General features: G+C 42.5%; 1 protein-coding gene across 5 annotated transcripts; it reads right to left on the reverse strand.

Annotated features, from left to right (window-relative positions):
• Nucleotides 1-887: 887 nt before the first annotated feature.
• On the reverse strand, nt 888-24,784 carry LOC118399930 (uncharacterized). 5 transcript variants are annotated; one of them, XM_052473219.1, is made up of 19 exons: nt 24,279-24,784; nt 22,261-22,406; nt 22,069-22,161; nt 21,910-21,982; nt 21,571-21,662; nt 21,355-21,489; nt 21,025-21,161; nt 20,913-20,944; nt 20,626-20,731; nt 13,682-13,785; nt 12,977-13,080; nt 12,796-12,868; nt 12,406-12,671; nt 11,634-12,174; nt 10,463-10,740; nt 7,994-8,111; nt 4,326-6,220; nt 4,035-4,155; nt 888-2,527 (listed from the first exon to the last, which is right to left on the reverse strand). In XM_052473219.1, the coding sequence occupies exons 1-18, from the start codon at nt 24,502-24,504 to the stop codon at nt 4,036-4,038; spliced, it is 4,539 nt and encodes a 1,512-aa protein (XP_052329179.1). In that variant the 5' UTR covers nt 24,505-24,784; the 3' UTR covers nt 888-2,527; nt 4,035. The 5 variants fall into 5 exon arrangements, with proteins under 5 accessions (XP_052329179.1, XP_035652049.1, XP_035652051.1 ...); XM_035796156.2 differs by lacking the exon at nt 888-2,527 and adding an exon at nt 2,635-3,370; XM_035796158.2 differs by lacking the exon at nt 888-2,527 and having other exon boundaries at nt 3,744-4,155; nt 21,031-21,161.
• Between the last annotated feature and the right edge of the window lie 602 nt (nt 24,785-25,386).

Here is a 25,386-nt window from a genome sequence, read left to right on the forward strand (position 1 = left end):
TTTGGTTGCTTTAAGACCAAGTCATATCTACACAATATTGAAGCGGTTCCAATGTTTAGCCTACATCCAATGGCAAATACTATTTTCTATGCTTGGTTTCGCTTGATATTTGTGGGTGTTGTTGCGCTCATTGCAGTCAAAACATATGTTGACCGATCAAAACCCTTGCGGCTGACGTTGCTTTCTCTCCCCAAGTCGTACGAGAAAATAACGGAAAACTGACCCAAGATCAGTACTGTACATAGACAACTTCAACCCAATGTAATGCGGAGCGCGTTCCAGCACGTCAACACAGTCGGCTGCAAGGGAGGTTACTTTATGCGTTGTTCAGATTATAAAAAAATATAAAATTTAATAAAATGAACGCTTTTCCAGGTAGTTTGAATGTATATTCTTAGCCTGTGCAGAATCCGTGTATATTGACCTACAACACAAATGCGTATCATGACTACAACAAAGGCAACTTGGAACGTACCCGATCATTATCTTTCCCGGTAAGTGAAGTATGCAATATAACAATGTGGTTGTAATCGCAAGTATGTAATGTTATGGAGATTGATCTCTAGCTTTTTACGACATTTCTCAAACCACTATGCATTTTCACTGATCTGTTAAGGTTTTCAGTGAACATCTTAGCTTATAGGCCTACTCAACAGTTTCAGCTAGCTAGCTAGAGCGAGCTAGGCAGTCAATGGAGTTTCATGGTGGGCGCAGGGTTTTGTTCTGGGCAACATCTACACACCTCATTAAAATAGTTTGAGTGGTTAATTACTTTAATCCACATGTGTCAAACTCCTACCATGGGAGGTCCGAGTGCCTGCAGGTTTTTGCTCCACCTGTCAAAAGGGGTGTACGGGAGGCGAAGTCAGGTGCAGAGGAGAGCAGACTGTTGTGAACAGGCGCACTTTAATTCCGTTCCAAAATACACAGCACTTAAAAACAATAACATGCCAAAAACACGGAACATGACAAAAGTAAAGCGCCCGACAATAATCCACAATACCAAACAAACAATTACACACAAAGACATGATGGGAAACAGAGGGCTAAATAGATGTAGAATGATTAGGGAATGAAAGCCAGGTGTGTATGGGACAAGACAAAACAAATGGATATATGAAAAATGGAGCGGCGATAGCTAGAAAGCCGGTGACGTCGATCGCCGCCCGAACAAGGAGAGGAGCCGACTTCGGCGGGAGTCGTGACACCACCCTTGATTGATAAATGAAGGTCAAAAATTACCAAGGAACTCTGCTCACCTGGTTAGGTTGTCCAGGTGTTCATTGAAATGAAAAACCAAAAACCCACAGACACTCTGCCCTCTGTGGAATGAGTTTGACACCCCTGTCTAATAGAGCTAGTTCAACTAGTCTTTTCAAAGCCTTTCTAAAGACAATTGTTTGCTCCACAAGATCTAAAACGGCAAACAATGGATGAATTGGACCCAGCAATGCTCCCATCCACAGTGAATGTGTATCTATCCAATGGTCATCTTATTATCCATCATTCACATTCTTTACATTTTTATACATCACCTGTAGTTTTTGTGATGTAATCCACTTTCAAACGAAGTACAATCTTAATGCTCAATTAAACATGTTTATTAAAATAAGTATCCTACATACACAGCAGTCAAATACAATTCTAAACGTGTTATATTCTGTTTACCCTGCAGCTCCAAATAAAGACCCTTCACACCTACCACCCTTCTATTCAGACCACTCAGACCTACGATTGACACCTTTAGTCTCTCTTGCTCTCTCTCTCTCCATCCTCTTGATCCATCCTCTGGCTGCATTTTAAGTAAGTGGAGACTTTTTCGCTTTTAATTAATTAATCTTTCTTCCCATTTATTTTGTTTTCAAAAACCAAACCAGGTTGTAGTTTCAAAATGCCAACCAACTGGAGGAGATTTATTCAAAATTTGTAGCTTAAAATAAGTAAACAAATCTCACCGGCCCAGGTACTGTTTCATCTGTCAACTAACGACACTCATTGCACTATGCTCCTGAGGCTATGGCAGGCAGCCTATATCTAGGTTACAACAGTTAGAATGGCACATTTTTACATTACAGTGTGGCATGTGGGGTAATGTTAAAGTCTCAGGCTTTGTTTAAGTACCAGGTGAGGTCCATTATCAGATCTGACCCATGTGATTGAGTCATTGAAACCCACGTTACCTTCAAAACACACACATAGCACTTCTTTAATGGGTTTGAGAAGGGTCGGGGCTTGATGTTTAATGTGAACTCGTCGTCAGCTCCTTAGTTGGCCAAACTCTCTTTTATTAATTGCTATTGTTAGTATAGTTTTTTTTATCTCACAATCTCTAGTTCTCCTTGGCAATTCAAGTCCCGTGCCAGAGTGGACCTCCCTGGTGCAACATCATCAAAGTTATGTGTATAAGGGCTATTTTTTTCAGACACTTTCGTATCCACCTTTCATGCAGAATGGCTCCTGGCTCCAGCCGTAAGCTGTGTCCTAGTTGTAAAACAGCAATAGGAGGAGCATCAAAGAAGTGCCAGTTCTGTGGTGCAAAAATACAGCTCAAGGTCAAGTTAGAGGCCCAAAAAATGAAGGCAACAGATGAATGGGAAAATAGGACAATGAAACATGGAAGATATGCAACCTTGGTTAATGCAGCAAACAAGCTGGTAAGCTTTATTATTTTTTCCATTAAAAAGATGTCTGCATTTCTAGCTTAGGGAAATGATAGGCCCTATGCACTTATTTGTTGTTGTCTCATTTAAGACTGTAAATCTAAATGTCATTATTTGACTGATATTTGTTGTGTTTCTGGAAGTTATCTTGTCATTAATGATTCCAGGTACATAGGTTCCACAAGGTAGGAGTGTACCCCCTGCTACTCCTCGGGAAGAGGAAGAGGGATAACATTTTGTCGACAAACGGCACTGTCCTCACAGTGCTATGATGAATCAGACCACAATGGCAGCAATCCAAAGGTTGTATGATGTATGAGGCAATTGTGGAAAGTATTTGGACACAATCCCCACCGTCAAACATGGAGGTGGAAACATTATGCTTTGGGGGTGTTTTTCTGCTAAGGGGACAGTACAACTTCACCGCATCAAAGAGACGATGGATGGGGCCATGTGCCGTCAAATCTTGGGTGAGAACCTCCTTCCCTCAGCCAGGGCATTGAAAATGGATCGTGGATGGGTATTCCAGCATGACAATGAACCAAAACACATGGCCAAGGCAACAAAGGAGTGGCTCAAGAAGAAGCACATTAAGGTCCTGGAGTGGCCTAGCCAGTCTCCAGACCGTAATCCCATAGAAAATCTGTGGAGGGAGCTGAAGGTTCGAGTTGCCAAACGTCAGCCCGAAACCTTAATGACTTGGAGAAGATCTGCAAAGAGGAGTGGGACAAAATCCATCCTGAGATGTGGCCAACTACAAGAAACGTCTGACCTCCATGACTGCCAACAAGAGTTTTGCCACCAAGTACTAAGTCATGTTTTGCAGAGGGGTCAAATACTTATTTCCCTCAATAAAATGCTAATCAATTTATAACATTTGACATGCGTTTTTCTGGATTTTTGTTGTTATTCTGTCTCTCACTGTTCAAATAAACCTACCATTAAAATTATAGACCGATCCTTTCTTTGTCAGTGGGCAAATGTACAAAATCAGCAGGGGATCAAATAAATACTTTCTTCCCTCACTGTATGTATGTGTATATATATATACACATAGTACCAGTCAAAAGTTAGGACACCTACTCATTCAAGGGTTTTTCTTTATTTTGACTATTTTCTTCATTGTAGAATAATAGTGAAGACATCAAAACTATGAAATAACACATGGAATCATGTGTTAAACAAATCAAACTATTTTATATTTGAGATTCTTCAAAGTATAAGTCTTTTCATTAAAAAATGTATTGAATTAAGGGCACTTCATAATTTAAAAGGCTTTTAAAATCCAATATCGGTGCACAATTTCTACTTAAAATATCAAAGGGACACAAAAGGTACTCATTTCGTGGAATGACTGATATTGTTGTCAAGTACCTTACGAACGTGAGCTGTGATTTCCTTGTTCTGCATGAGAACCATACTTTTCCAAACGGTTCTCTCTTTCCAAGAAACTCTCAGGACTGTGTTCTATGTTCCCCAATCTCTGGATGTACTCCTGGTAGGACAATGAGAGAGAGAAACAAGGTATTTTTCATACAGTGGCACTGCACATAAACATGCAATGAAAAAGAGAGGTTGGTGTGTGTGACTGCATGTTTGCACCCCATTCAATTATTCAAATGTAGTTATAAAACCCTTTTTACAAGAACCCCAAATGTTTAGTACCTTGATATGGTGGATGTAGAACTGGACAGAGTTCTTCTGGACATCTTTTATAATCTTCACCAGGTTACTTAACAGCTCAGGTTTCAGCTGGCTAATCAGACTACTGATGGGTGCAGGTGGATCCGGCCCTGAGTTTGGGAAAGGCCCTCCCACCCCTGAAGAACTCTCAATCATCTGAGTGAGATGATGTGGAGCCACCATGGTGGCTTCTGAAACCGGAGGATCAACAATTATGACATTGTCTTCTGATTGAAACGTTGCACTCGTTTGTGCCTTACACTTTCCCCGTAGCCCACGAGCATCTAAGTCAGTGTTCTTTGTCGTGGTTGACATAGCACTTGGCTTGCACGTTCCCAGTTGCTCTCGGCAGTCTGAGTCCGGGTTCTCTGTTGTTGTTTGCGCTCTTGTTATCCACTGGTTGCCCAGTGCCAGTGGTTGGATGGGGAGGGGCGCTAGACTAGAGTGCAGCTGAGATAGAGGCAGCTCTGTCTGGGCTGGGTTGTTGTAGAGGGGAGGGGTAAAAGGAGAGGCAGTGCCAGGACCGGGGAAGGATGAAGAGTGAATAATAACATGATTGTTATTATTACTATTAAACTGAGACACAGCTGAGGGAAACGGATAAACTGCTAAAGAACTGTAAGTGTTTGAACTAGCAAGGTTAAGGCCGGGGCCAGAAGAAGAGGCAGGAGAGTGGCAGTTGGGGACAGAATGAGACACAGGTAGAGAACTGTAAGAGTCTGAACTAGCACGACCAGGGGCAGACAGGGATGGAGGGTGAGGGCTGGGGACAGAGTGAGAAACAGGGCCACGAGATGAAGGGTACCAGTTGTATGTAGTTCTATGAACGTGGCTAGCATGGTGGTGGTTATTGTTAGAAAAGACCAGGGGAGAGTCAGTGGCCACCATGCTAGGAATCCATTGCTCCTGTGTGTCTATGACGGTGCCCATGTGGTCTCTCAGGGAGCTGACGTAGGCCTGCATAGGTGGGGAGGAGTTGTAGAAGGAGACATACTCAGAGAAGGGCAGGATGGGGGGATGGCCTGGAGGACTCTGGCTAGGGATCAGGGGGGAGCTGTAGTGGACACTCTCTCTGAGCAGGAGGATCTGCATCTCTGTAGAGAAGTCGCTGAACTGCTGGTCCAGGACACAGTTCACTCTGCTCAGCACGGGCCTCTGGACGGGAGGAGTGTTCTGGATGGGGGGAGGATTTTGGACGGGAATCTGCTCAGGAGAACTGAGGTCAAGAGAGGGTGGTGACACCTCTTCTGTCTGCTTTATAACCGTCTCCACCTCTTCATCTACCACTTCAATTTCATCGTCCTCCTCCAACTCTTTTTCTTCCTCCTCTCCCTCCTCCCCCTCTTCTTGTCCAACATCCATTGTGGTTGGATCTTCAGCAACCACGCCAGATATAACTTTTCCTGTGCTGCCTTCAACCTGTTCCTGCCCAGCCTCCACAGGGTTAGGGATAGTACGGGTTGGTTCTCCATTTGGTTTAGGCTCAGGTGAGGGGCTGCGGCACTTGTCTAGTTGCCTGGTGCTCGCTGGAGCACCAGGGATTTGAAAGAAGCTCTGGTTTGTGCTCGTCTTATGGTTGCCGCTTATTTCTGTGGGGTCGCAGGAGGTTTCAGCTAATTGCTGCTCATCCTCCATGGGACTGTAGCACGAGCAGGGGCTTGGGCAGGGACTGGGGTAGGGGCTGGGCTCTTCTGACACCGCTAGGGAAGTACTGAGGCTATGCTGTGGGAGCTCCTCTAGCGTATAGTTGATGCTTCTTTCCCGTCGTTCCGGGACACAGGGGAGGTAGCTTCTGTTTGCCATGGGGATCTGGGGAACAAAGCGTGGGTCCTGAGGGTTGTCCTTCTCGCTCAGACAGTACTTGTTTGACTTCAGCCCTGCACAGGAGTAAAAGGTATTAGTAAATATCATAATAGTTTCACATATCAGCCAAATTATCTCATAGAAATGAAAATATACAGTACTAATCAAAGGTTTGGACACACCTACTCATTGTAGGGTTTTTCTGGAATAATAGTGAAGACATCAACACTATGAAATAACATATGGAATCATGCAGTAATCAGAAATGTGTTATCAAAATATATTTCATATTTGAGATTCTTCAAAGTAGCCACCCTTTGCCTTGATGACAGCTTTGCACACTCTTGGCATTCTCTCAACCAGCTTCATGTGGTAGTCACCTGGAATGCATTTCAATTAACAGATGTGCATTGTTAAAAGTTAATTTGTAGAATTTATTTCCTTCTTAATGCATTTGAGCCAATCGGTTGTGTTGTGACAAGGTGGTATACAAAAGATAGCCCTATTTGGTAAGAGACCAAGTCCATATTATGGCAAGAACAGCTCAAATAAGCAAAGAGAAACAACAGTCCATTACTTTATAACATGAAGATTAGTCAATGCGGAAAATGTGCAGTCGCAAAAAACATCAAGCACTATGATGAAACTGGCTCTCATGAGGACCGCCACCAGAATGTAATACCCAGAGTTACCTCTGCTGCAGAGAATAAATTCATTAGAGTTACCAGCCCCAGAAATTGCAGCCCAAATAAATGCTTCAGTGTTCATGTAACAGACACTTCTCAATATCAATTGTTCAGAGGAGACTGCATGAAATCAGGCCTTCATGGTTGAATTGCTGCAAAGAAACCACTACTAAAGGACACCAATAAGAAGAGACTTGCTTGGGCCAAGAAACATGAGCAATGGACATTAGACCGGTGGAAATCTGTCCTTTGGTCTGAAGAGTCCAAATTTGAGATTTTTGGTTCCAACCGCCGTGTCTTTGTGAGACGCACAGTAAGTGAACGGATGATCTCCACATGTGTGGTTCCCACCGTGAAGCATGGAGGTGGTGTGATGGTGCTTTGCTGGTGACACTGTCAGTGATATATTTAGGATTCAAGGCACACTTTACCAGCATGGCTACCACAGCATTCTGCAGTGATACTCCATCCCATCTGATTTGCGCTTAGTGGGACTATCATTTGTTTTTCAACAGGACAATGACCCAACACACCTCCAGGCTGTGTAAGGGCTATTTGACCAAGAAGGAGAGTGATGGAGTTCTGAATCAGATGACCTGGCCTACACAATCCCCCGACCTCAACCCAATTGAGAAAGTTTGGGATGAGTTGGACTGCAGAGTGAAGGAAAAGCAGCCAACACATGCTCAGCATATGTGGGAACTCCTTCAAGACCGTTGGAAAAGCATTCCTGGTGAAGCTGGTAGAGAGAATGCCAAGAGTGTGCAAAATTGTCATCATGGCAAAAAGTGGCTACAAATATAAAACATTTTGATTAGTTAAAACTTTTTGGGTTACCACATGATTCCATATGTGTAATTTCATAGTTTCCATGTCTTCCCTATTATTCTACAATGTAGAAAATAGTATAAAGAAAGAAAAACCCTGGAATGAGTAGGTGCGTCCAAACCTTTGACTGGTACTGAATGTGCATACATTTCTTCAAACATATTTCAATGGAACAAGTGCACATTACAGGAAAAGCCTATGTGTTATGTGATAGTCCATACCTGTGGGGATATACTATGGGAACATATAGCTTTAACTTTGTGATATGTGATCGTAATTGGTAAAACTTTTGCCCGGCCCGAGTTCTGCTGTATGTGCAGTGACGGTCCATACCTGTGATGGGGATGAGGACCCATGGCATCTGTTCTTCCCCCTGATATTGGGACTGTGATCTTCTGGGCATTTCACCATTGGAACTGAAGCCCTCCAGACTGTTCGTGCTCCCTGCTGTCTGCTCTCAGACAGACAGACAGACAGACAGACAGACAGACAGACAGACAGACAGACAGACAGACAGACAGACAGACAGACAGACAGACAGACAGACAGACAGACAGACAGAAGACAGACAGACAGACAGACAGACAGACAGACAGACAGACAGACAGACAGACAGACAGACAGACAGAGAACAATACAAAGTTATGTACACATATTCAAATCAAACGTTGTCACATACAATAGGTGTACAGTAAAATGCTTACTTACAAGCCCTAACCAACAATGCAGTTAAAAAATAAGAATAAGAAATAAAAGTAACAAATAATTAAAGAGCAGCAGTAAAATAATAGCGAGGCTATATACAGGGGGTATCGGTTACTTGAGGTAATATGTACATGTAGGTAGAGTTATTAAAGTGACTATCATAGATAATAAACAGAATAGCAGCAGTGTAAAGGGGGGGGGGGCAATGCAGATAGTCTGCGCAGCCATTTGATTAGATGTTCAGGAGTCTTATGGCTTGGTGGTAGAAGCTGTTTTAGAAGCCTCCTGGACCTAGACTTGCGCTCCGGTACCGCTTGCTGTGCGGTAGCAGGGAGAAGAGTCTATGATTAGGGTGGATGGAGTCCTCAACAATTCTTTGGGCCTTCTTCTGACACCGCTTGGTATAGAGGTCCTGGATGGCAGGAAGCTTGGCTCCAGTGATGAACTGGGCCGTACGTACTGCCCTCTGTAGTGCCTTGCGGTCGGAGGCCGAGCAGTTGCCATACCAGGCAGTGATGCAACCAGTTAGGATGCTATCGATGGTGCAGCTGTAGAACCTTTTGAGGATCTGAGGACACATGCCAAATCTTTTCAGTCCCCATAGATTTCGTCGTGCCCTATTCCTGACTGCCTTGGTGTGCTTGGACCATGTTAGTTTGTTGGTGACGTGGACACCAAGGAACTTGAAGCTCTCAACCTGCTCCACTGCAGCCCCATCGATGAGACGGGCATGCTCGAGTCCTCCATTTCCTGTAGTCCACAATCATATTGAGGGTGAGGTTGTAGTCCTGGCACCACGGCCAGATCTCTGACCTCCTCCCTATAGGCTGTCTCGTCATTGATCAGGCCCTCAAAGCCTTTACGGAGAAATCAAACCATGCAATAATCTGAGTACAGCCTTTTGACACCGTTGTCATCGGCAAACTTAATGATAGTGTTGGAGTCGTGCCTTGCTGTGCAGTCATGAGTGAACAGGGAGTACAGGAGGGGACTGAGCACGCCCCCGTTTTGAGGATCAGCGGGGCGGATATGTTGTTACCTACCCTTACCACCTGGGGGCAGCCCGTCAGGAAGTCCAGGATCCAGTTGCAGAGGGAGGTGATTAGTCCCAAGGTCCTTAGCTTAGTGATGAGCTTTGAGGGCACTATGGTGTGGAACGCTGAACTGTGGTGAATAAATATTAATTCTCACCTAGGTGTTCCTTTTGTCCAGGTGGGAAAGGGCAGTGTGGAGTGCAATAGAGATTGCATAATCTGTGGATCTGTTTGGGCGGTATGCAAATTGGACTGGGTCTAGGGTTTCTGGGATAATGGTGTTGAAGTGGGAAATCTGAGGTTTGTAGTTTTTCAACTCAGCCCCCATTGAAGATACAGGGTGATATTAGTTATGTTTCACTTCCCAAGGCTTCCACTAGATGTCAACAGTATTTAGAACCTGTTTTGAGGATTCTACTCTGAAGGAGGGGCTCATAAGGGCTCTTTGAGTGAGTGGTCTGGCAGAGTGCCACAGCCTCGGTCTGGCGCGCTCACATGAAAGGTTCCACTTCATTTGTACAGAGAAAGGAATTGTCCGGTTGGAACATTAATGAAGTTTCATGTTAAAAACATCCTAAAGATTGATTCCATACATAGGTTGACATGTTTCTACGGGCTGTAACGGAACTTTTGGAACTTTTCGTCCGACGTTCAGCGCGACCTGAACGCGCTTTTGGATTTGTTTACCAAACGCCCTAACAAAATAAGATATTTGGACATAAATGATGGACATTATCGAACAAATCAAAACATTTATGGTGGAACTGGGATTCTTGGGAGTGCATTCTGATGAAGATCATCAAAGGTAAGTGAATATTTAAAATGCTATTTCTGAGTAATGTTGACTCCCCCAGCGAACCCCAGTCTTAGACGGGTTAAAGGAAAAAAAGCTTCTACCAGTTCATGGTGAGTAATCGCTGTTCTGATGTCCAGAAGTTATTTTCGGTCATAAGAGATGGTAACAGCAACATTATGTACAAAATAAGTTTAAAATAAGTTACAAACAACGCAAAAAAAAATAAAAAAATAACAGGTTTAGGAAACAAAGGTATCGATTTATTACCTCCAAGAAGTCAGCCTTGACCTGCAGGCCCCCAGAAGGTCGTTTCCTCAGGTCAATGTCCTGATTGGGCGGCAGGCCCAGCTTGATCATCCTATCAAACAGCAGAGCTTTAGTCTGCTCTGTCCCCTCTCTTGACCATCCTCCTCCTCCTCTCCCCTCAGACAACTTGAAAGCAGCCTCTGAGCGGTCTCTCCTCAGGTCCACGTCTCTCAGACCAACACTCTGCAGCATCACAGAGGACAGACAAGAAGGACCCTGGCCCTTTTCTGCAGCTGCTGCTGGGAGGGAGAGAAAAGAAAGAGAGAAAAAAAAGAGACGTTTACTGCATTAACACTTTGTGGATCTCTTTTGCTAGGTGAGCCAGCAAACTATCCATGAAACACATTTAAGGAACTGGATTGAACATCTGAAGGACTGGATTTCAAGTTAATGTAATCTAGTTTCCACTACTTATACCTAACAGGCTGACTAAACCACTCGCTTCGCGTGCGTGCGCGAGCATTGCAAAATACATTTAGAAATCTCTGTTATTCAATTATTGCACCCACACCGCTCACGCGCGCCAACGAGCGTCTGCATTGCCAAGGGTTAAAATAGAAGTCAATTCTATTTCTGACGCAGATCGCGCTGCAAGTACTGCCTCTCCCATCTCCTCATTGGTTTATAGAAGCAGGTACACTGGTTATACCCATGTGGGTGACTGAAAGACAAACAAGGTCAGTGGTGGTAATGCACCTAATTTATGAAAGTTGCCAATCACAATATAAAGTCAAGAGAATAAAAAGCCTAGGAGGAGAGATGACTAGAAACGATTCGGTTGACCGTTTTATGTGTGGATTAATTGTCGGAGTAGAGGACCTTGTGCATTTCAGGTAAAATAACCACTCAATGTTTATTTCCCAGGACAAATTAGCTAGCAACAGCAAGCTAGCTAAATAGGACAAATAGGCTAGCAAGTGCAAGCTAGCTAGCTAAATTGCCATAAATGTTTAATGCTTTTTGACCTGTCCCCAAATTAATGTAATTGGTTCAGAGTTTGCTTTGATATTTTAACCTGCGTGTCGTGATTGCGTTTTTTGTGGGGGGACAATATAAATGTACGCACGATGGTGCACGCGCGCAGCCAGTTTTGGTTCCGTGTAAGGCCAATCCTCAGTAAGGTTTTCCATACCTGTTCTCCTATCCCTTCTGCCTCTTTCCTGTGAGGCCTTCTTCCGGTAGTTCAGAGTCCTCTCTGCAGGCTTCCTCTTCAGTCCTCGGGGGTCCAACCCACCTGCCCCCTGCTTTCGTCCTCCCTGCGGTACTCCCTTCTTCCGGACATCCCCCTCTATGTTCCGCCAACACAGTATCAGGTTAATCAGCTCCTTCAACTTCTGAGGTTTGGCGTCAGTGGGAAACTGAGAGAGAGAGTGGTTGACTTGGACCCCCGGGGACTGGGCAGCAGTGGCACCATAAGGACTGACCTCTGACCCTACCACTGACTTGGCTCCACTGCCCTCCCAGCCCATGACAGGGCTGTTGTCATCGGGCACAGTGCAGTAACTCTCTACCATCTCCTTGGCTTGGAAAACAGGCATGGTGTAGAGGTTGGGGTTGTAGATGTAGGAGCGCAGGTAGCCCTCCATTTTGAGTTTGTGGTGTTTGGGAGCCGGGAACAGCTTCCCCCGGTCATCCAGCTTGGTGTCATATTCAGTCATGGGGATGTGGCGGCGCTAGAGAGGAGATGATACAAAACTTTTCTGTATTCTTGAATGGAAATAAGCTCCATGTCACACAAAAAAGGTACAAAGTAAAACACCACATAACATTCAACGCATCATCACAAAACACATGTCAATAACATACACATATGGTTAGTCAAAATCAAGTTAAAAGTTTGACTAGTCAAAACGCAAAACATGTCATCAACATGCTTATATTATCATATAATCACACATTTATACCTTTCCATGGTGGAGTCCACTGAGGTAGTCCCTGGCCTGGCGCTCGACCCCGGCCGAGAGGTCAGCGGGCGGGTTGCAGCGCACCTTGACCAGGGCGTGATGCAGGGCTGGGACAAAGCTGTTCAGCTGGGGCATGGCGGGGTCAAGGGAGGACGTCTGTAAAGGCTCCTGGGTAGTTGGACACTTTGAACTGTATTTTGCCACGTCCCTGGACTCCTGAAAAACAAATAGTGCTCGAAGGCATTTTTTCAACCCATCTCTTCTTTCTGAAAAATAAAAAATAAAAATAGTAAATAATTAGAGAATAACTATGTCACACATTAATACTAAGTTATTACATAGTTACTACACAGGCATAGAACAACTTAAATGTAAAGTGATTTGACTTACCAGTTGGGGTGGCCATCTGAACTGAAGACAGGAGGAACAGGAATCCTTTGTCAGCCAACATGTGGACAAGAACCTGCACATAGAAGAGGTGTTAGAGCAGGGCTGGAGCAAAAGCCTGCATTCCCAATAGCTCTCCAGGAGGAGGGTTGGTCTAGTTAAGATTTGCTGGACCTGGACCTACCAGTCGCTGTGTCTCCATGCCTTGAAGCAGTGCTGCCAGACAGTCTCCTGACTTGCTCTTATCCACCACCTCCAGCAGACTGCAGTGTGTCCCACTCTTCAACACTACAATAACACACACACGCGCACACACACACACCATTAGAGACGTTTGAAGCCCTGTATCAGTGAGTCTTTTTCAAATCGCAGAAATTGGCACATGTATAGACACATGAAATCTAAATTGGATTAATTGTCAGTGTAGAGAAACACGACTTTGTATGACTCCGGGTCAAAATTCCACAAAGAACCAGCTAAAAAGAGGACCATATGCATGACAGGCAAAATAATTACCCAATGTTCATCTCCCAGGACAAACTAGCAAACTAGCGACCGCTAGCTAGCTAAATGTCCATGAATGGTTCATGTGTGTGTCGACCCGCCCCTGAAATTAACATAATTTATTTGGGTATTTTAACATGCGTGTCATGATCACGCCTGGTGAAAATCATCAACATCAATCAATGTGCATGATGGCATACAAGCACGTGTGGCCAGTGTAGTCACAAGTAAGAATGACAAAAGATACCCATGTCGTACAACATGGGAGCATAGATCGCAGTGTGACGATGCAGTCTTTTACTTTTCGCTGAGCATACAGTACTGCGTATATATTCTTTGATCTCCAGCACTTGTGTAATGTGATCCCCTTGTATGTAATGTGTACCTTGGTGGCTGCCTGCGTACAGGTTCCAGGAGAACAGAGCCGAGGGGATCATCTGAGTTACCTGGTCCATACTCATCACCAGACCCAGCTCCAGCTTCTCTGGCCTAGAACGGACACACAATGACACTGGTTCCCTTCTTTCTGTAATAAAGCACTGTTGTGGAGAAAGACTCATTCTGATTGGCTGTGCCTGGCTCTCCAGTGGATGGGTGGACCTATACCCTCCTAGGCCCTCCCATGGCTGCAGCCCTGCCCAGTCATGTGAAACCCATAGATTAAGGCTTAATTTATTTATTTCTCTTGGTTGATTTCCTTTGATTTTCCCATGATGTCAAGCAAAGAGGCACGGGGTTTGAAGGTAAGGCCTTGAAATACATCCACAGGTTATTATGTCAATTAACTTATCAGAAGCTTCTGGAATTTTCCAAGCTGTTTAAAGGCACAGTCAATTTAGTGTATGTAAACTTCTGAACCACTGGAATTGTGATACAGTGAAATAATCTGTCTGTAAACAATTGTTGGGAAAATGACTTATGTCATGCACACAGTAGATGTCCTAACTGACTTGCCAAAACTATAGTTTGTTAACAAGAAATTTGAGTGGTTGAAAGAAGTTTTAATGGCTCCTACAAAATGTCTGTAAACATCTAACTTCAACTAATTTGGGATGCCTTTAAAGCGTACTTTAGGAGGATGCAATCTCATACTCTGCAAGCTAAGAACATTAAAAACTTCATAGTTAAGAACACTAAACAATAATGTTGAAAATGAAACGTATCCAAGGATTGTTCCAAAAGGTTGTGTTTTTATGGAATGATACTGGTTCTTGTAGAATATGTTTCATTTTCAACAATATTGTTAATGTGTTCACTTTATCTTTTGAAAATAGACAACGTAAAAAGATGTCTTTAGTCGAGGTGCATCAGAATTCACCAATGAATTGGTCCACATGGAAAACAAAAGGCATAGAAACTGTACATGACTTGGTAACAGGAAATAAATGTATTTCCATGAAAGTACTAAGAAGTAATTTTGAACTGACCGATGTCGATAGTTTCAAATACATGCAACTTAAAAAAGTTACATATCACAACATTTTTATTTGAAATATTTTGGACATCAGAGCAACCTTGAGGGAATCTTATTTGATTCAGAATTTTTTTTTTCATGTGATAGAGAAGATATACAAAACCTTGCAGAGAGCATATCCAACTGACAAACTATTAGAAATAAATAAAACCGTACAGCAGACAGAAAGTACAGCAGTAGTGACATCAACCTGACACCAGGCTTGTGCAAACTACCATCTACGCATGTGTGTGTGTGTGTTCCCAAACTGGAGTACGCGCAATGCCGTCAGGGGTACACCAAATAAAAATGTGATTCACAGTTGAAAAAACAAACAATTAACACATTTTTTCTTCACATTTTCAAACAGTCCATTTATATTTTCCAACGTGGCTTTACATTTGGGTGATGTTTTTCCCCCTCGCCTGAGTAGCCTCATTTCACTGCCAAAAATCAAATGAAACCATCTCGTGTTCAGGGAAATAACAACACAATGTCAAATACAGGTAGCCTAGTCAAATAAATTACATCCAATCACATTAACCGTTACTCTCTTGCGGGAATTCCACTAACAGTACATATGTAGCCAAACGTAGCTGCTGCTCATGTTGGTATCTGTACTGATGGCGCAAAAGCCATGACAGGGAGACATAGCGGAGTGGTAACGCGTGTGCAAGCAGTTCTCTCCCGACGCCACTTGGGTACACTGCAGCATCTACCGAGAGGCTCTTGCTGCCAAGGGAATGCCTGACTGCTTGAAAGACGTTTTGGACACTACAGTGAAAATTGTTAACTTTGTTAAAGCAATGTCCCTGAACTTTCGGGTATTTTCGGCACTATGCAATGATATGGGCAGCGACCATGTAATACTTTTACAGCATACATGTCACGTTCTGACCATTGTTCTTTTGTGCTTTCTTTGTTTTAGTGTTGGTCAGGACGTGAGCTGAGTGGGCATTCTATGTTGTATGTCTGGTTTGTCTATTTCTATGTTTAGCTTGATATGGTTCCCAATCAGAGGCAGGTGTTAGTCATTGTCTCTGATTGGGAACCATATTTAGCTAGCCTGTTTTGTGTTGGGTTTTGTGGGTGATTGTTTTCTGTCTTTGTGTCTATGCACCAGATAGGACTGTTTTGGTTTTTTCACATTTGTTGTTTTGTATTTTGTAGTGTTCACATTTATTGCCCTTATTAAACATGTTGAACGCTAACCACGCTGCACTTTGGTCCTCCTCTCCTTCAACGGAAGAAAACCGTTACAATACGATAAGTGTGTTGGTTATCATGGGGCAAAGTATTGACACTTTTTTTTCTTTATTTTTTTTTAAATTGAAAGACCAGCTTAAAGTTTTGACTGACCATAATTTTTACTTGTCTGACTACTTGCATGATGATGAGTTTCTCACATAATAATAATATATGCCATTTAGCAGACGCTTTTATCCTGGCCTATCTGGGTGATGTTTTTTCTGGCCTGAATGATCTGAATCTAGGATTACAGGTACTCTCCACAACTATATTCAATGTGAGGGACAAAATTGAGGTTGATTAAGAAGTTGGAGCCCTTCTCTGTCTGCATTAACAAGGACAACACACAGGTCTTTCCATCATTGTATGGTTTTTGTGTGCAAATGAACTCAAGCTTACGGACAATATCAAATGTGATATAGCGAAGCACCTGAGTGAGTTGGTTGCGCAACTACGCAGGTACTTTAAATAAATTTAAAATAATTTAAGACGGAGCCTCTCTCCAAGCCTCTTGTCCCAATTGGTGTTTTTAAATCACTGATGAACGATTTTGACTGATTCCCTGACCTGTTAATGTTTTTAATTTGCTGTTTTATGATTTTGTTATACTCTTGTGAATTTATGGTTTTTACTAGATTACTTGTCGTTTTTCATGTCTGTCTGTAATTGTGTAATGACTTGGTGCTGCCTATCTTGGCCAGGATGCTCATGAAAAAGAGATTTCAAATCTCAAATGAGTCCTTCCTGGTTAAATAAAGGTTAAATAAAAAAATACAACCCAACATTGCAGCGTTATGTACATCCTTTCACACCCGTCTCATTAATCTGTGGTGAGTTATTCCCAATTTTCGTTGAACAAATATGTTTTATACGTAAGATGTTTAAATAAAGAGCAAAATGTTTTATTATTATTTGTGCCCTGGTCCTATAAGAGCTCTTTGTCACTTCCCACGAGCCAGGTTGTGAAAAAAACTCACACTTTTTTAAAAAGGTATCGTAAAGTGTGTGTGTGGCAGGCTTACAATGATGGCAAAAAAAACTAAATTAGAGTGCTAGAGGGGGTACACAGTTTGAATGTTTGAAGGGGTACGGGACTATAAAAAGCTTGGGAACCACTGTCTTAGAAAAATATAAACTATTGGGAACTAAGACTTAAAAATGACTTGTTGGTACAAGATGGAGAGAAAGTTGGAACATAACTAATTATGAAAGAAAATGAAAGAAAATGCATGCTTAATCCAGTATAAACAAAGGTATCGAATTTAGAGACAAAATTGACTAAATTCTACAGCACAACGGCAGAGTCATGTCTTAAGTGTAAAACTAATAATGATTCAATAGTCCATGCTATCTGGGAATGCTATAAAGTCCAAAAGTTGTATGCGTAGGGCCGACCCCATTTAGTCGACTAATCTATTGTTTGGTCGATAGGCTTTTGGTCGACCGATGATTCCTTTAGTCGAGCAGTCACAATATTTACGTGCATCCGTCTGATTTTCCGCGGGTCTAAGTAGACTAATCCAATCCCACTTGAGAAGATTCGTGAGACCATAAGCTTCCTGGTAAAATCCACACGAGGGAGGTACTTCAGGGGTACTCGGGGGAGAGCAAAATTCAGTTGGTGCCACGGTAACTAAAAAAGGTTGGGAACCACTGGACTAATCTTTTGCAGAAGCCATGGGGATGTGATATATGCTTGTGTTATGCAAAAACTAATGGTGCAACACTAAAAGAAAAATTGAATATTATATAACAAACGTGCTTTCTCCCGCGTTCGATACGGTCACTGTCCGCAGTTCTCAAACAATCTTCAGTGGGCTGTAGAAATGGCGCCTTTACCTATGTCGCTATGTGCATAATAGCTCAATTAACCAGCATATTGGGATGGAGAACAATGCAGCGGAGGTAGCAGCAGAGACGAGAAAACAGCCCTTGCCTTTGCCTAGTTGTCTAAGAAAATTGAGGAGAGAGGAAACCAACTTAACTATGTCTATAATCAATAGCCTAACTGCTAAAATGTGCCTGGCTTTATAAATCATCCATTTATATATCTACAGAAATAAGACAGCCCTTGCTTCTGTTGCCTGTTTGAGTGTTTGTTTAATAGCCTACTGATTCCGTGAGCACCAAGCCTCGTGCAACAGCAACATGTCAGATAAAGCAATTTCACAGGTTCGGCTGCCTTTATTATTTGCTATGGTCTAATAAAGGCTTTATAACAACAACAAAAATAGTTAGATCAGTGGTATTGCTCATTTATTCATTGCTGTTTACACTGTTCCAAACAGGCAGAACAATTATATTGTAATCTAACAGCACCGGTTTGCCACACATAATATGCACGCAGAGCTTGCTCCTTTACCATCCTTTTTCTTGATCTCCTTCTTATTACAACTATTATGATCATCATTATAGTAATAACTCATGTCTATCATTAATAGGCTTTGTATAGTTTCCTTGTATAAGCACCATCGAGAGCTGTAGGCCTAAGAGTGCGTCCTGTTCAGTCTTAATACCGGAACGAACTTCGGCCTATATTTCAATATACAGGATACTGTATCAATCAATCAATCAATCATTAATTAGTTCATGCAATTACACAGCACACAAGACATTCATGCTTTGAAATGCAATCAAGCATTTTAGTTTTATGGCGCACGTCGTCTCACTCTACTCCCTACTCCAGCGAAAGGCTATTCCCTCAACCCTCTTTACGTGAAACATGTAAGCATCGCATGCATGTGACTAGGACCAATCCCTCATCAATCTAAACACTATACCCCATAATGACAAAGCAAAAACAGGTTTTTACATAAGTATTCAGACCATTGACTCAGTACTTTGTTGAAGCACTTTTGGCAGCGATTACAGCCTCAAGTTTTCTTGCATTATGACACTACAAGCTTGGCAGTTTCCCCTATTCTTCTCTACAGATCCCCTCAAGCTCAGTCAGGTTGGATGAGGAGTGTCGATGCACAGCTATTTTCAGGTCTCTCCAGAGATGCTCGATCGGGTCCAAGTCCGGGCTCTGGCTGGGCCACTCAAGGACATTCAGAGACTTGTGCTGAAGCCACTCCTGCCTTGCCTTGGATATGTGCTTAGGGTCATTGTCCTGTTAGAAGGTGAACCTTTGCCCCAGTCTGAGGTCCTGAGCGCTCTGGAGCAAGTTTTCATCAAGGAACTCTGTACTTTGCTCTGTTTATCTTTCCCTCGATCCTGACTAGTCTCCCAGTCCCTGCCACTGAAAAACAACCCCACAGAATGATGCTGCCACCACCATGCTTCACCGTAGGGATGGTGCCCGGCTTCCTCCAGACGTGACGCTTGGCATTCAGGCCAAAGAGTTAATTCTTGGTTTCATCAGACCAGAGAATCGTGTTTCTCATTGTCTGACAGGTGCCTTTTGGCAAACTCCAAGCGGGCTGTCATGTGCCTTTTAGTAAGGAGTGGCTTCTGTCTGGCCACTCCACTTTCAAGACCTGGTTGGTGGAGTACTGCAGAGATGGTTGTCCATCTGGAAGGTTCTACCATCTACACAGAGGAACTCTGGAGCTCTGTCATAGTGACCATCGGGTTCTTGGTCACCTCCCTGACCAAGGCCATTCTCCCCCAACTGCTCAGTTTGGCTGGGCGGCCAGCCAGCTCTAGGAAGAGTCTTGGTGGTTCCAAACTTCTTCTATTTAAGAATGGTGGAGGCCACTGTGTTCTTGGGACCTTCTGTTTTGGTGTCCCTTCTCCAGATCTGTGCCTCGACACAATCCTGTCTCGGAGCTCTATGGATAATTCTTTTGACCTCATGGCTTGTTTTTTTTCTCTGACATGCACTATCAACTGTGGGATCTTATATAGACAGGTGTGTGCCTTTCCAAATCATGTCCAATCAATTGAATTTACCACAGGTGGACTCCAATCAAGTTGTAGAAACATCAAGGATGATCAATGGAAACAGGATGCCCCTGAGCTCAATTTTGAGTCTCATAGCAAAGGGTTTGAATACATATGTTTTTGTAATGTTTAATACATTTGCTAACATTTCTTAAACCTGTTTTCGCTTTGTCATTATTGGGGTATTGTGTGTAGATTGAGGAAAAGTAATAATTTAATACATTTTAGAATAAGGTTGTAACATAACAACATTTGGAAAAAGGGAAGGGGTCTGAATACTTTCCAAATGCAATATGCAATGTAAACATATTTTTAATCCGTCTGTCTGCATATTTCAAGACATGGCATATGGGGGTGTAGTGAGATACCCAATGGGCTGGACGATTCTCTTCTCATCACTGATCTTCAAAAAGGTTATTTTAAAACTTGGAAATCAATTAATCTGCCATCATTAAATCAATGGAAAAATCAAATGATTTCTTATTGAAATAGCAAGGACAACAAAGAAAATCAAATTGGTACAATTTAAGGCCATGTGGCAAACAATAACATAAGCAATAGGGATGGAAATGTGAGCATGAGGGTCTGGGCAGAGGCGATGTAGTTGTTGTTTGTGTGCGTCTGTAAATGGTTGTTTGTATGTTTTTGGTGTCGGTGATTATTGTTTGTTTTTTAAACAATAAAAATAATAGTCACTTCATTATCAAGTCGACATTGATATGTAAAAAGGTCACATGACTCACAGTTTGAAAGGCAGGAAGGGGGGAGAGAAGGAGCAGAAGGAGACCTGGGACACTGCTCTACCCCCATTCACAAGCTCTCCACTCCACACTGTGTATTTACTCCTGCCTGTAGACACAGACAAGGGCATGACAGTCAAAAACATCCATCAGCAGATAACATGAACACATTGAGAGTACTTACCTGGTACGTTGCTCTGAATGACAGCATCTGCTCAATGATTAAAATGTAAATGACACATGGTAATAATATCATAATCCTACTTCCACATAACAAATTATGACATTACCTTTACTTCCTACAGATGTTTGGCTGTTTGACCTGTTAGAGAACATAAACAAAATCATGTTGTGGATTGGTTGACATTTCTACATCAACGCTCATACATAATTGACACAGACCTGTACCTTAGGGGAGCCATGGGCTTGGCTTGTAACGAAGCATCTTTGCCTTTGAACTGGAAAGAGACCACTGCATAGGGGCACACATGCCTCGGCTGAGCCTTCAGCTCATCAAAGTCATACTCATAGAAGTATTGCTGTGTGTGGGGGGGTGGGGGGGGGGGGGTAGGCCAGAATGAGACGTACAGTAAATACAAGAAACCTCTACGCCACACGTGCATTTTAGTTTGATTTTCCCTCTTAATATTTACAAATATTGCCGGTATAATAATCGATTATAATCCAAATGAGAGACCTATCCTCTACATGCAATGTAGTTAGTACCAGTACCTGAGTGAGCTCATAGGCTCTATAGGAGGTGAGCGATGTGACTATGCTGGCATTCTTCGATAAATGGCTGTCAAACCTGAGTGTGGGATCCAAAAGCTTCTTAGACATGTTATCATAGATGCTCTTTACTTTACCCTGTTGGAGAGAGAGATTTGCTTGTTTACTTTCATTCATATTCGGACCACTTTTTTACAAAAAACAACAGGGTTTTCTTACCTTGATAACCTTGAATATGATGATCTCTCCCATGACTCCAGGGTTAAAAGGATTGATCTGCAGTAAGTCTGAGTATTTAGACAAATAAACACCTGGAAGATAAAACGGAAACATTTGAGTCTTATTCCTCCTCATAACCATTTTTTACTTGGGCTGGGAATTGCCAGGGACCTTTCAATACGATATCACAACACTTAGGTATAATCCTCACTTCAGCTTCAACTTAGATCTCCCTATGTACACATACAAACAATAACTACACCAAAGATAAACTAGCATCTGCCAACACTTCAACACTCAGGTTTAAATAGCCCACTATGGCTGGGATGATGACCTTACCCTTAGCTGGGTTTCCCAGAGCGGTGATCCAGCTGTGCCCCACAAGAAGTCCATTCTCACAGATCCATGGTAGCTATAACCAGGCGTGTAACAGTATTATTACACGTAATATGTACATTCAATACACATATACACGTGGCGATACTATAGGTCCTTCACCTTGATGGAGTCAGCAGTCAGGAAACAGTGGGTCTCCTCCAGCTCCTTCTCTGTCCTCCCATCCAGCTTCAGCTCCCTCCTTTTCTCTACAAACTGTCAATCAAACAACGATCAAAAAGATGAACCATCAGCGCTGCTGCGGATGAGTGGCATTTTTGTGTCACGAAAATGTCACCCTAAAGCATTGCTTACATTCTTCTCCAGCAGTTCGCTGTGGACGATTCTTAGCTTGGTGTACGCGAACGTCCCGTTGGAGCTGGCTTCTATGTAGCTGGAAGACAGAATAGTCAAGATGTCCTCAAACTCCCTGGACTCTGAGGACACATACTGGAACAACGCTACAGGGACAGAGACGAGAGACAGTCAGGTCGGTCAGTTCAGTTCTGTCCCAAATCCCAATCTAAACATGTTTGTCTTCGGAGACAAAATAATGCACAGTCTATTTTATGCTCAGTCAGAATATTGACCCACACACAAAAACAAACTTGGTAAGCCATCACGCAACACAAAGAACACCCCCTCCGTGTTAGTAAATCAGTGTTTTTTCAACCATTTCTCTCTCTCCCAGAAATGCAACTACAGATGCTAGGCTTATAAAAAGCTACATTGGCCAAAATAACAGGAAAATATGACTGGGTGCCATTTCTGACGAGACATTGTGAAGTCTACTTTTACAGAAGTGAGAAAAAGCACACTCTCAAAAGTGACTCAAATAAACAGGAAGCCTGTCTCAATGTGGTAACATCTTCCACTGTGCACCACAATGTATGATGTGCTGGGATGCAGGCCTTACACAAATTAAACCACATTATGAAATGTAGTATCATCTGTGTTGGTTGACATGAATAACACTTCCTCTACAATATTCATAGATCCACCAAGAACAAATTTGGCAGTGCACTCTTTTACGACATTGGGGCTCAAGACATGTACACATCTGCATAAATTGTGTACTGTAGAACAGAGTTTGTGGGGAAGGATATGCAACAGCAATTATGGAGAGTGGTATAGCTCCCTGATTTGTCTATCGTTCTGGTGGTTGGCGATGGAAAAATAATAATAATAATAATAAAAAATACCACAATATATAATATACAACATATGAAAAACTGCTAACAGGAAGTTCATCCAGAGATTCTTACCTTTGTCTCGATTCGGCAGTCTCGTCCAAATCATTATGGCATTTATAGTTCTTTATGATATACCTTCGCTTTACATTAGCATTTCATATTATTATTATTATTTTTAGATATATTTTTTTTGGGGGGGGGGGGAAATACAGCCAAATATATTGATTAAAATCACCTTGTCCTAGAGAGATTAACACTTGAGATTAACACTGCAGAAACAGTGTGCAAGATGTAGGCTAGCCGACAGTAGTGTGCTGTCTACCAGCATATCACATTTTACACAATACATCTGTCTATCTACTTACACTTCTAAAGTTTATTGTACACAATGCTCACCACCACTCTACATTCCAATGGCTATCTAGCTACCTACCTGGCCAAGTAAATCATGTTTCCCTTCCAGGTGCAATAAAAGCAGGTGACCTAACTAAGCAAACGAAGAACATGCTAAATAGTCTACCTGAACAGTGACCCGGGTAAAATGTAATGATCTGACAGCTGAAACACTGTTTACAAGTAAGTAATATATATATAGCTATTGGAATATAAAATATATAGCCATTGGAATGTAACATATTTATTTTATTTAACCTTTAACTAGGCAATTCAGTTAAACTCATTTTCTATTTACAATAACCGCTCTACCAGGGAACAGTGGGTTAACTGCCTTGCTCAGTGGCAGAACGACAGATTTTGACCCCGTCAAAGCTCTAACCACTAGGCTACCTGCCGCTCCAAAGTAACGTTAGCTTCCAGACAACATGGGTATCTTTCGCAGTAACAGTAGCACCAAAAACATCCGCTGGCTAACTAGCATATTAACGTTTAAATTATTTATTTTATTTAACCAGGAAAGTCAGTTAAGAACAACGTCTTATTTACAATGACGGTCTACCACGGGCAAACCCTATCCCGGACGACGCTGGGCCAATTGTGTGCCACCCTATGGGACTCCCAGCCACGGCCGGTTGTGATACAGCCTGGAATCGAACCAGGGTATGCTGTGACGCCTCTAGCACTGAGATGCAGAGCCAACTGTTACAGCTCATTTTTAAAAGTATTTAGCCATTGAGAAAGTACCTCTCTTTTCTTTGTTCTTTCTCGGTATCTGAAAGTGTAAGTGGCCCCCGGCTTTTGGAATATATTGCGTCGAAGTTTCACTTCTCGGTCTTGTCTCCGTACCACCAACTTGCTCGGAAGAATGCTCGCCATCTTCAGTTGGTGTAGTCTCGGAGGGTAACGTTGTGTAATATTTCACTGAGCTGCATTTCGATGCAGGGATGTTGTCACCACTGTGGCTCTCCATCTGAGATAAACAATTTGTCAACAAACGTAACCAAAACGTAGCTATATTTATTTGTAAATCGGTGGAGTGTTGGTTTCCTGTACACTCTGAGCGCAGACACTCAAAAAATATCGGCCGTTCTTTTTCACTGATTTACGGATTCTCAATCGAGGGCTGCGTTTCAAACTCTTAAAATAGTTACCCTCTCCCCTCAAATTAAGTGGACACTTCTGACGTGTTGACACTTGCAGGACGAGGGAAGAATGAATTCATTTTAAACGGTCCGCTAATGCCCGGAAAGTTGTCACTCGTTCATCCCGCAGTTGTGTTTTGAGTCATCATGAAACTGTTGTGTGCCTTATATGGCTACAGTCAATAATGATTGCATTTCGTATCTTGGCTTGAAGACAACGCATCCACAGACATCGAATGTTAGCCATTCTACCATATCAGGTAAATCGAAAATTATAATGTATAAGTGTGATGTCAGGAAAAGTTATGTGCGCAAGTTAACGTTTACAAAAGCTTACCAAACAGAAACATCATTACTTTTATGATACGTATTTGAGCCGTCATGATCATTAGTAGCACAATTTCAATTTATTTACATTCGTTTTTATATACACTTCTATGTTGACTTCGCCATATTAATGTTGGTTTTAAGTTGACGGACGTTTCTTAGTACAATTGTCACGAATTGAAATATGGGGCGTTTCAGAGCCGGAGTGAACATAATTGTACACTCGCAAACTGTTTCAAAGCGAGGGAAAAGCGTTGTCAATTTCCCTTGCTTGGCAAATTATTTGGACCAACGACAAAGTTACCCGCGGGGATTCCCCTAATGGCACAAAGGGAGGGTAAGTGGAGGAGGGTGTGTCTTTTATAGAGTTTGAAACGCAGCCG

This window comes from Oncorhynchus keta, chromosome 21, assembly GCF_023373465.1.
Source record: "Oncorhynchus keta strain PuntledgeMale-10-30-2019 chromosome 21, Oket_V2, whole genome shotgun sequence".
Classification (NCBI taxonomy): domain Eukaryota; kingdom Metazoa; phylum Chordata; class Actinopteri; order Salmoniformes; family Salmonidae; genus Oncorhynchus; species Oncorhynchus keta.

Excerpts from the sequence above, each read along its gene's own strand:
- LOC118399930 (XM_052473219.1), bottom strand. The coding sequence starts at position 24,504 with ATGGAGAGCCACAGTGGTGACAACATCCCTGCATCGAAATGCAGCTCA. Across the intron at positions 22,162-22,260 it reads GCGAACTGCTGGAGAAGAAT|TTTGTAGAGAAAAGGAGGGA; the intron begins GTAAGCAATGCT and ends TTTGATTGACAG. Across the intron at positions 8,112-10,462 it reads TCAAGGCTGACTTCTTGGAG|ACAGCAGGGAGCACGAACAG; the intron begins GTAATAAATCGA and ends GTCTGAGAGCAG.